Source organism: Ascaphus truei, chromosome 1, assembly GCF_040206685.1.
Source record: "Ascaphus truei isolate aAscTru1 chromosome 1, aAscTru1.hap1, whole genome shotgun sequence".
NCBI lineage: Eukaryota > Metazoa > Chordata > Amphibia > Anura > Ascaphidae > Ascaphus > Ascaphus truei.
In genome coordinates, this window is record NC_134483.1 from 543,519,402 (window position 1) to 543,531,041 (window position 11,640).

The 11,640-nt window shown below is 57.8% G+C and overlaps 1 protein-coding gene across 1 annotated transcript; it reads right to left on the reverse strand.

The window, feature by feature from the left end:
* Positions 1–1,273: 1,273 nt before the first annotated feature.
* Positions 1,274–11,199, reverse strand: LOC142467818 (putative N-acetyltransferase camello). Its single transcript, XM_075573702.1, has 2 exons — positions 11,040–11,199; positions 1,274–5,884 (listed from the first exon to the last, which is right to left on the reverse strand). The coding sequence occupies exon 2, from the start codon at positions 5,876–5,878 to the stop codon at positions 5,213–5,215; it is 666 nt and encodes a 221-aa protein (XP_075429817.1). The 5' UTR covers positions 5,879–5,884; positions 11,040–11,199; the 3' UTR covers positions 1,274–5,212.
* Positions 11,200–11,640: the final 441 nt, after the last annotated feature.

Genomic DNA, 11,640 nt, shown 5'->3' on the forward strand with positions numbered 1-11,640 from the left:
AAACAGGATAAGTGAAATAAATTGTAAATGTATTCGCATGAAAAGGCAAAACACACAGTGGAACACAAAATACATGAGAAAAACACACTTACTGGGGGTCTGGGCTACAAAATTAGACTTTCCTAGCTTAAATAGAACGTAAAACAAAGTCTTTGGTTGACTGGGACTTAGCCCGAAATGTCCTGGAATTCCAATCGGCATGAAGTTCCTGACGCCGCCGCTGCATCTGCTCCGGAGGACTTGAAATAACTTGACCGCGACACACAGTAGCTTCAAACGTCCTGGAACTAAAATCGGCTGGCAATCCCAGCCGCGATCACTACGTTCAATTCTCAGAACTTGGCAGCGAAAAGCGGGATTTTGAAAATATCCTGTCTTGAAATTTCTGAAGCCGGCTCGCTGCTATTTCGCCAAGAGCATCTTTTTGTACATTCAAATTTGCCGCTGCTGTTCTGGCGCTTAGAATCTGATCACCGGATTGGCTGGGGGATTCTTATAGTATATCAGATTCATTCATGAAATACTACAGAGAACAGATACAAACCGGCGCCTTAAAGATTCAGTCCAAGCAAATGTCCAAATGCACTGGTATGTAGGTGGCATCTAGTCCTTATAGGATGACCCCATCATATGCACCTGGACTGGCTTGCAGAAACACAGTAGTTTGTTTCAAGCCCTACGTGTTACGTTTCGTCACTTCCTCGGGACATTAACCCCTGAGGAAGTGACGAAACGTAACTCGTAGGGTCAGAGGTCAAGGCGATCTTGGAGAGGAGTGTGTGCAGTGTTTCAAGCGTGGGGCATCTTTCCAGCTAATCAGCACACAGCAGCTTTTCCCCGGCGAGCACATCAAGTGTTTGAGAATTACAACGGAGTGCACCGGTGATATTGGGAAGTTCTGCAGAACCCCCCACCGGTGACTGAGTAGAGAGGAGCTGTTCTGCCACTCTTGGATTCACATGCTTGAATCAAACTGCTACGTTTCTGCAATCCAGTCCAGGTGCATATGATTGGATCATCCTATAAGGACTAGGTGCCACCTACTTACTAGTGCATTTGGACATTTGCTTGGACTGTATATTTAAGGCGCCGGTTTGTATCTGTTTTCTGCATTGTTTTCTCTGATTTGGTTCGGTTAGTGTTTCCGGGCAGCCTTGGCTTATTTATATGAGTTTACTTTGCACTCTGAAATATTAGAGTACATTTCACAGTATTGTTTTATTGTTTATTAAGCTTGAGCGCTTTTTCCAGCACCCTTCTTTTTGTTATGAAATACTACAGCCAATCCAAGCGTGGGAAATTTCCTACCAGCCAATCAGAGCAATGCCAGTCTTCTGAAGCCAGGCACGCGGATGCCCCTGCTTCTACCAAGGGCATGCGCCAACCTGGCACCTCAGCTACTTGGTATGCAGAAGCCAGCCGCTGGTTTAGGTTCCCCTCAGTCTGGGAAGGCAAATTGTAGTCCCGAGGACTTTCCATTCATCCCAGGATGTGGGTGCTCAACCTAAACCTCCTGCCCAAATGCTCTTCACACCTCTGGCATCCTCTGTGGCTTTCATGTCCGATGTCTGGGTAGACACAGTGGCACCAAGCTGGTAGCCCAGTGACTCACCCAGAACATCGGTCCGGAAAGACCCAGCTCATTATACCGTGCACAAGCATATATGTACTTTATAACATTTATATTTTATTTAAAAGTGTGTAAACTTTCCTAAGTCTTCTTGTTATGGGGAATAGGATAAGAAGCTGCACTTTATTTCTTACTAGCTATATTCCCCACACTATAAACTAGACTTAGACTTTTCAAATTCCTCACAACCTTATGTATGATTGCAGCGTCCCCAGAACCCCTATATCAGGTTCTGGGTGACCTGGGCATTAACTGGGTATCCCCCTTAACATAGGGACCCCTTGACCTTTCAAGGGACACCTCACATCCCTATGCTATGACTTTTTAGAATTCGGTCATCAACTTTCCACCGTACAATATACGGCGATAGATCAGGTGAAACATCCACACAGAGGTGGTGATACCACAAAACTGTTACTTCACAGAAGACAGGGGGATCGTCGCCGCGGTCTCCAAGGAGGTCTTTATCATATACATGTTTTCTCTAAATCAATCGCTGCCTTTGCAATATGTCGTCAGGCCGGCACTTGATAGTCACCCTTCATTCTGGGTGATTGCCACAGTTTGGGTACATAGTAGAATGTGGGGCCAGGGTCCAAAACAGTATTAAGTATAGCAAGTACATTCCTCTTTCTTTAAACATATAATGGGGTCCTTGTCCTTTCTTACATCTCAACTATAGACGCTTTACAGATTGATTTGCCACAGACTTTTATCCAGATGTTGGTTTGCAAATCTACCTTCTCAGTATGAAAATATAGGACCTCGCTGTCCAGTTATTACCAGAAACGTGGATTACAACTGTCCTCCTAGTGACGCCTCATTCCAATATTAACCTGAATATCAGCACTTTGCTGTACTTACTTGTTTGAACTTCATTCTGTACTCTTCAAAATACTGCGATTTGGATGTTGATCTAATGAACACCAAGGATGGCTTATCCGGAAGGGACTACTACTAACTGCCTCTTATGCGCATCCTTTCATATTACCTACATTACGGACTATCCGTATATAAAAGGACGGTTCTTGGTCCGTTTATACCGATCGTGTTCTCTGGACACTTCTGGAACGGGTTAATTCTATATAGAATACACGCTTGCCTTTTTAAAAAAAATCATACTGGTATTCATATGCCTATAAGGCTGCGTCCATAGTACAACACGCTAGCTTCTGCGCTTCTCGGCGCAGCTTACGCTTACCTTTCTGTTTCCGTTCCTTTTAAGGGAGCTTTCAGTTCTATGTGGTTATTTCCTTCATTTTGTAACGTGCTATATGAAAACACTAGTCCAGTCACACCCTTGTTGTTATTATATACACACACACACACACGTTTATGTCCCGTGTTTTTGGCATCGATAACTGCAGTTGTTTTCCTTCTGGATGGCAGGGGCCCTGCGTGAGGCGCTATGCAGAATGGGAATGGGAGGGTAAATCGCAGGACCAAAATATAGAACACTGATTATTAAACAACGTTTGCACAAGACACCACGGTTGCTTTCTTCTTTATTATACATATACAGCACAGCTCCTTCTATACCCCCGTCAGCACCCGTGACAGAATATCTCATTATGTGCTTCTATCAATTAAATAATCCAACAGGTCCCCAAACATGTTCCATGCACCCCAGTGTCACGCCATATTGGGGGGGCAAGCAGTGAACATGAGCAACCGTCTGCTATTTTTACCTTGCTATACATTTTTTACATGGATTCCCTAGAGCAGGAGTGGCCAACTCCAGTCCTTAAGGCCCACCAACAGGTTAGGTATTGGTGAGATCCCTGCTTCAGCACAGGTGGCTCAGGGGCTCAGTCTTTGACTTCAACTAAAGCTTCCCATGATTTGCACTGGGTTAAGGCAGGGGTTCTCAACTCCAGTCCTCAAGCCCCCCAACAGGGCAGATTTTCAGGGCATCCCAGCTTCAGCACAGGTGGCTCAATCAGTCCCTGCTTCAGCACAGGTGTCTCAATCAATCCCTGCTTCAGCACAGGTGGCTCAGTATTCGGCTGAGCCTCTGATTGAGCCACATGCTGAAGCTGGGATATCCAGAACACCTGACCTGTTGGGGGGGCTTGAGGACGGGCGTTGAGCTCCCTGTCTTATCCCAATGCAAATCACGGGAAGATATACTGTGATTGCAATTAGTGGCGAGTCCTACCTAAACGTAAGGATTACAATCCTATTCGTATTACTGCTGTTCAATAATTAAACTGGCAAGTTTTTTTTATGCATCAACCTATTACAAAGAGTTTTACTAACGCTATGACATAGCCACGTCATGGTGTCTGGTACCCGTGGCTCTATGACATAGCCACGTCATGGTGTCTGGTACCCATGGCTCTATGACATAGCCACGTCATGGTGTCTGGTACCCGTGGCTCTATGACATAGTAACGTCATGGTGTCTGGTACCCGTGGCGCTATGACATAGTAACGTCATGGTGTCTGGTACCCGTGGCTCTATGACATAGCCACGTCATGGTGTCTGGTACCCGTGGCTCTATGACATAGCCACGTCATGGTGTCTGGTACCCGTGGCTCTGACATAGCCACGTCATGGTGTCTGGTACCCGTGGCTCTATGACATAGCCACGTCATGGTGTCTGGTACCCGTGGCCCTATGACATAGCCACGTCATGGTGTCTGGTACCCGTGGCTCTATGACATAGCCACGTCATGGTGTCTGGTACCCGTGGCTCTATGACATAGCCACGTCATGGTGTCTGGTACCCGTGGCCCTATGACAAAGCCACCACGTCATGGTGTCTGGTACCTGTGGCCCTATGACAAAGCCACCACGTCATGGTGTCTGGTACCTGTGACTCTATGACATAGCCACGTCATGGTGTCTGGTACCTGTGGCCCTATGACAAAGCCACCACTTCATGGTGTCTGGTACCTGTGGCCCTATGACAAAGCCACCACGTCATGGTGTCTGGTACCTGTGGCCCTATGACAAAGCCACCACGTCATGGTGTCTGGTACCTGTGGCCCTATGACAAAGCCACCACGTCATGGTGTCTGGTACCTGTGGCCCTATCACATAGTGGCTACGTCATAAGCTTTCTCCTAATTTTCAAGAGGAGAGCTCGTGGTCTCCGTTCCTGTGGTGAACGGAGCGCAATCAAACTGGCAAAAGAATGACGCCGCGATCACATGATCACTCAGAGGAGGGCTGAACGTGAGCATGAAAAAGGGCAGCGACTGTATTCAATAAGAGGTGTCCCCAACACATTGTATTGTGCGAGTAAATCATGCCATACAGAGTGCACACTTTGCTAGAAACCACACACACACACAATTACATGTATTTAAGTCACAGCTATATTTGCCGTTTCTTTTGAAAAAAAAAAAAAAAAAAAAAGAGGAAATATCGATCAATATACAACTTGTTTATATAGCAAAGGAAAGTCTGATTTAATGTCGGTTTTTGACATGGTTCATTTTACGCTGTTGGACGGATCGAAGGATTATTTTAGCAATTCTTTCAAAAAGCAAGACGGCTAAATTACGGCCCCCGCCAGCCGGCTAACGTTCTACTAAAGTCCGTTTCCCTCGCAATGACGAGCGGAAGCAGCAGCTTTAGTTTGCAGACAGGATATCATAGCGATACTTGGAGATAATGAAGTTTACCAGCTTGCCGTATATTGTCGGCAGTACGAATTCCACGTACTTCTTGAACCCCACGCTCTCGTACATCCTCTGTGCTTCGTGCTGTACCATCAGCGTGTTCAGAACGACAGACTGGTAACCGCCCTGCCGTGCAAAGCTGATGACCTGTCGTGACAAGGCCTTGGCTATCCCCAGCCCCCTAAAGTCCTTCCTCACGGACATACGCTTCAGGACTAATTCACTGCCTCTATCATCCGATGGTTTAACTGCTACTGTTCCAACAATGTTTTCCTCTGCTTCCGCCACCCAAAAATGAGAACCCTTTCCCTCCATGTAAGTCTTCTGGATGTCCTGGAGGTCCTCCTTTAAACAGTGCTCGATGTACAACGACCAGAAGTAGCCCAAGAGGTGGCGCCCAAGGGCGAGTAGAAGGGTAATGGCCAAAACAGGCAAGATAAGGGATTTGGAGCTCACAAGCAGCGAGAGGAACGTGCACGTCAGCACAAACAGGACCCAGGGCTGTTTCAGGACGTGCACACAGACGCTGGGGACGTACTCACTCATCCCGCTGGAGAAGATCTCCCGCACGACCTCATAGTCCAAGTCCTGGTAAACCCTGATTTTATAGTTCGCCATTATTCTCTGCAAAGCAAGAGTTTAAAATATAGAGGCTGGGTTGAAAGAAGCATTGAGATTGATTCATACTCTATAATGATCACTCAGAAAAAACCTATTTCTACACTCAATATCAGGGGTGGGCAACTGCAGTCCTCAAGGGCCAGCCGGTCAGGTTTTCAGGATATCCCTGTTTCAGCACAGGTGGCTCAATCAATGGCTAAGACTGGAGTTGGCCACCCCTGGTCAATATCATAAGCAAAAAACTGAAAAATAACTGTGTGTGTATATGCCCATTGCATGTCCTAAGAGTGCCCAGTTACACTTGCTGTGCAACTCCTCTGTCCTCAGGCTGCGTGCACATATATATATATACACATATCTCAGGCTGTAACAGACTGCAGTCCCTCCCGCGAGCCGCCGCATGCCCCATCTCTGACCTCCGTCTGCCCCCCTCTGACCTCCGCTTGCCCCCTCTCCCTGACCTCCGCCTGCCCCCTCTCCCTCACCTCCGCCTGCCCCCTCTCTCTCACCCCCGCCTGCCCCCTCTCTCTCACCTCCGCCTGCCCTCTCCCTGACCTCTGCCTGCCCTCTCTCTCTGACCTCCGCCTGCCCCCTCTCTCTGACCTCCGCCTGCCCCCCTCTCTCTGACCTCCGCCTGCCCCCTCTCTCTGACCTCCGCCTGCCCCCTCTCTCTCACCTCCGCCTGCCCCCTCTCTCTCACCTCCGCCTGCCCTCTCCCTGACCTCTGCCTGCCCTCTCTCTCTGACCTCCGCCTGCCCCCTCTCTCTGACTTCTCCGCTTGCTATCTCTCTCTCTCTGACCTCTGACTGCCCCCCCTCTCTGACCTCCGCCTGCCCCCTCTCTCTGACCTCCGCCTGCCCCCTCTCTCCGACCTCTGCCTGCCCGTCCTCTCTCCGACCTCCGCCTGCCCGTCCTCTCTCCGACCTCCGCCTGCCCGTCCTCTCTCCGACCTCCGCCTGCCCGTCCTCTCTCCGACCTCCGCCTGCCCCCTCTCTCCGACCTCCGCCTGCCCCCTCTCTCCGACCTCCGCCTGCCCATCCTCTGCCTGCCCCCTCTCCGACCTCCGCCTGCCCGTCCTCTCTCCGACCTCTGCCTGCCCATCCTCTGCCTGCCCCCTCTCTCCGACCTCCGCCTGCCCCCTCTCTCCGACCTCCGCCTGCCCCCTCTCTCCGACCTCCGCCTGCCCCCTCTCTTCGACCTCCGCCTGCCCGACCTCCGCCTGCCCCCTCTCTCCGACCTCCGCCTGCCCCCTCTCTCCGACTTCCGCCTGCCCCCTCTCTCCGACCTCCGCCTGCCCCCCTCTCTGACCTCCGCCTGCCCCCCTCTCCGACCTCCGCCTGCCCCCCTCTGACAACCGCCTGCCCCCCTCTGACAACCGCCTGCCCCCTCTCTCGACCACCGCCTGCCCTCTCTCTCTGACCTCCGCCTGCCCTCTTTATGACCTCTGCCTGCCCCCTCTTCCTGACCTCCGCCTGCCCCCTCTCTGACTTCTCCGCTTGCTCTCGCTCTCTGACCCTCTCTCTGACCTCCGCCTGCCCCCCCACTCTGACATCCTCCGCCTGCCCCCTCTCTGACATCCTCCGCCTGCCCCCCCCTCTGACCTCCGCATGCCCCCCCCCTCTGACCTCCGCCTGCCCCCCCTCTCTCCGACCTCCGCCTGTCTGCTCTCTCCGACCTCCGTCTGCCCGTCCTCTCTCCGACCTCCGCCTGCCCCCCTCTGACCTCCGCCTGCCCTCTTTATGACCTCTGCCTGCCCGCCGTCCTCCATCCTCTCTCCGACCTGCCCTCTCCGACCTCTGCCCTCTTTATGACCTCTGCCTGCGCGCCGTCCTCTCTCCGACCTCCACCCTCTCTCCGACCTCCGCCTGCCCGCTCTCTCTGACCTCCGCCTGCCCGCTCTCTCCGACCTCCGCCTGCCTGCTCTCTCCGACCTCCGCCTGCCCCTCTCTCTGACCTCTGCCTGCCCCTCTCTCTGACTTCTCCGCTTGCTCTCTCTCTCTGACCTCTTCTTGCCCCCTCTTTCTGACATCCTCCGCCTGCCCCCCCTCTCTGACCTCCGCCTGCCCCCTCTCTCTGACATCCTCCGTCTGCCCCCCCTCTCTGACCTCCGCCTGTCCCCCCTCTCTGACCTCCGCCTGCCCCCTCTCTCTGACCTCCTCCGTCTGCCCCCCCTCTCTGACCTCTGACCTCCGCCTGCCCCCTCTCTCTGACATCCTCCGCCTGCCCCCCCTCTCTGACCTGCCCCCCCTCTCTGACCTCTGACCTCCGCCTGCCCCCTCTCTCTGACATCCTCCGTATGCCCCCCCTCTCTGACCTGCCCCCCCTCTCTGACCTCGGACCTCCGCCTGCCCCCCCTCTCTGACCTCCGCCTGTCCCCACTCTCTCACCTGCCCCCCCTCTCTCACCTCCACCTACCCCCCTCTCTGACCTGCCCCCCCTCTCTGACCTCTGTCTGCCCCCTCTCTCTGACATCCTCCGTCTGCCCCCCCTCTCTGACCTCCGCCTGCCCCCCTCTCACCTGCCCCCCCTCTCTCACCTCCGCCTGCCCCCCCCTCTGACCTCCGCCTGTCCCCCCTCTCTCACCTGCCCCCCCTCTCTCACCTCCGCCTGCCCCCCTTGACGTGCCCCCTCTCTCAGACCTCCGCCTCCACCCCCTCTCCTCCCCCTCTCTGACCTCCGCCTGCCCCCCCTCAGACCCTCCGTCTGCCCCCCTCTGACCTCCGCCTGCCCCCCCTCTCTGACCTCCGCCTGCCCCCCCTCTCTGACCTCCGCCTGCCCCCTCTCTCTGACATCCTCCGTCTGCCACCCCTCTCTGACCTCCGCCTGTCCCCCCTCTCTGACCTCCGCCTGTCCCCCCTCTCTGACCTCCGCCTGCCCCCCCTCTCTGACCTGCCCCCCCTCTCTGACCTCTGACCTCCGCCTGCCCCCTCTCTCTGACATCCTCCGTCTGCCCCCCCTCTCTGACCTCCGCCTGTCCCCCCTCTCTGACCTCCGCCTGCCCGCCTCTCTCACCTGCCCCCCTCTCTCACCTCCGCCTGCCCCCCCCTGACCTGCCCCCTCTCTCAGACCTCCGCCTCCACCCCCTCGCCTCCCCCTCTCTGACCTCTGCCTGCCCCCCCCTCAGACCCTCTGTCTGCCCCCCTCTGACCTCCGCCTGCCCCCCCTCTCTGACCTCCGCCTGCCCCCCCCGACCGCCTGCCCCCCCTCTCTGACCCGCCTAACCCCCCCCTCTCTGACCTCCGCCTGCCCCCTCCTCTGACCTCCGCCTGCCCCCCTCTGACCTTCGCCTGCCCCCTCTGACCTCCGCCTGCCCCCCCTCTGACCTTCGCCTGCCCCCCCTCTGACCTTCGCCTGCCCCCCCTCTGACCTTCGCCTGCCCCCCCTCTCTGACCTCCGCCTGCCCCCCCCTCTCTGACCTCCGCCTGCCCCCCCCTCTCTGACCTCGGCCTGCCCCCCCTCTGACCTCCGCCTGCCCCCCCTTTCTGACCACCGCCTGCCCCCCCTCTCTGACCACCGCCTGCCCCCCCTCTCTGACCTCCGCCTGCCCCTGCACCTCTGACCTCCCGCCTGCCCCTGCACCTCTGAACTCCGCCTGCCCCCCCTCTCTGACCACCGCCTGCCCCCCCTCTCTGACCACCGCCTGCCCCCCCTCTCTGACCTCCGCCTGCCCCTGCACCTCTGACCTCCCGCCTGCCCCTGCACCTCTGAACTCCGCCTGCCCCCCCTCTCTGACCTCCGCCTGCCCCCCCTCTCTGACCTCCGCCTGCGCCCCCCTCTCTGACCTCCGCCTGCCCCCCCCCTCTGACCACCGCCTGCCCCCCCCTCTGACCTCCGCCTGCCCCCCTCCTCTGACCTCCCGCCTGCCCCCCCACCTCTGACCTCCGCCTGCCCCCCCTCTCTGACCTCCGCCTGCCCCCCCCCTCTCTGACCTCCGCCTGCCCCCCCCCTCTCTGACCTCCGCCTGCCCCCCCCTCTCTGACCTCCGCCTGCCCCCCTCTCTGACCTCCGCCTGCCCCCCCCTCTCTGACCTCCGCCTGCCCCCCCTTCTCCGACCTCCGCCTGCTCCCCCCCTCTGACCTCCGCCTGCCCCCCCCCTCTGACCTCCGCCTGCCCCCCCTCCCTCTCTGACCTCCGCCTGCCCCCCCTCTCTGACCTCCGCCTGCCCCCCCCCTCTGACCTCCGCCTGCCCCCCCCCTCTGACCTCCGCCTGCCCCCCCTCCCTCTCTGACCTCCGCCTGCCCCCCCCCTCTGACCTCCGCCTGCCCCCCCTCTGACCTCCCGCCTGCCCCCCCCTCTGACCTCCCGCCTGCCCCCCCCCTCTCTGACCTCCGCCCCTCTCTGACCTCTGCCTGCCCCCCCCTCTCTGACCTCCGCCTGCCCCTCCTCTCTGACCTCCGCCTGCCCCCCCTCCTCTCTGACCTCCGCCTGCCCCCCTCCTCTCTGACCTCCGCCTGCCCCCCCTCTCTGCCCCCCCCTCTCTGACCTCCGCCTGCCCCCCCCTCTCTGACCTCCGCCTGCCCCCCCTCTCTGACCTCCGCCTGCCCCCCCCCTCTCTGACCTCCGCCTGCCCCCCCCTCTCTGACCTCCGCCTGCCCCCCCCCCTCTCTGACCTCCGCCTGCCCCCCCTCTCTGACCTCCGCCTGCCCCCCCCCTCTCTGACCTCCGCCTGCCCCCCCCCTCTCTGACCTCCGCCTGCCCCCCCCCCCTCTCTGACCTCCGCCTGCCCCCCCCCTCTCTGACCTCCGCCTGCCCCCCCCCTCTCTGACCTCCGCCTGCCCCCCCCCTCTCTGACCTCCGCCTGCCCCCCCCTCTCTGACCTCCGCCTGCCCCCCCCTCTCTGACCTCCGCCTGCCCCCCCCCTCTCTGACCTCCGCCTGCCCCCCCCCTCTCTGACCTCCGCCTGCCCCCCCCCCCTCTCTGACCTCCGCCTGCCCCCCCCCTCTCTGACCTCCGCCTGCCCCCCCCTCTCTGACCTCCGCCTGCCCCCCCCCTCTCTGACCTCCGCCTGCCCCCCCCCTCTCTGACCTCCGCCTGCCCCCCCCCTCTCTGACCTCCGCCTGCCCCCCCCCTCTCTGACCTCCGCCTGCCCCCCCCCTCTCTGACCTCCGCCTGCCCCCCCCTCTCTGACCTCCGCGGCGCTCCGAGGTACACTACTCACCTCCGCACGGCGGACATCACCTAGGAAACCGAGACACCGCTCCCTTCGCGGGAGTTGTAAGTCAGAAGCACAAGCCTGGCAAGGGAAGCGCAGCGGCGGCCATGTTGGGTGTGGGCAAACCGTGCGGCAGCAGGGCGGGGCCGGCAAGGCGTCATGTGTGAACACGTGACTGGGCTGGGCCTGTGTGCAATGCAGGGGGAGAGGGAGAGAGTGCAATGGGGGAGACAGCCTTCTAATGGGGGAGACAGCCTTCTAATGGGGGAGACAGTCTTCTAATGGGGGAGACAGCCTTCTAAGGGTGAGGACAGCCTTGTAGTGAGGGAGGACAGCCTTGTAATGAGGGAGGAAAGCCTTGTAGTGAGGGAGGCAGCCTTGTAATGAAGGAGGCAGCCTTGTAATGAAGGAGGCAGCCTTGTAATGAAGGAGGCAGCCTTGTAGTGAGGGAGGACAGCCTTCTAATGGGGAGGACAGCCTTGTAGTGAGGGAGGACAGCCTTGTAATGAGGGAGGACAGCCTTGTAGTGAGGGAGGCAGCCTTGTAGTGAGGGAGGACAGCCTTGTAATGGGGAAGGCAGCCTTGTAGTGAGGGAGGACAGCCTTGT

Coding starts and splice junctions, on each gene's coding strand:
- LOC142467818 (XM_075573702.1), bottom strand. CDS start 5,878: ATGGCGAACTATAAAATCAGGGTTTACCAGGACTTGGACTATGAGGTC.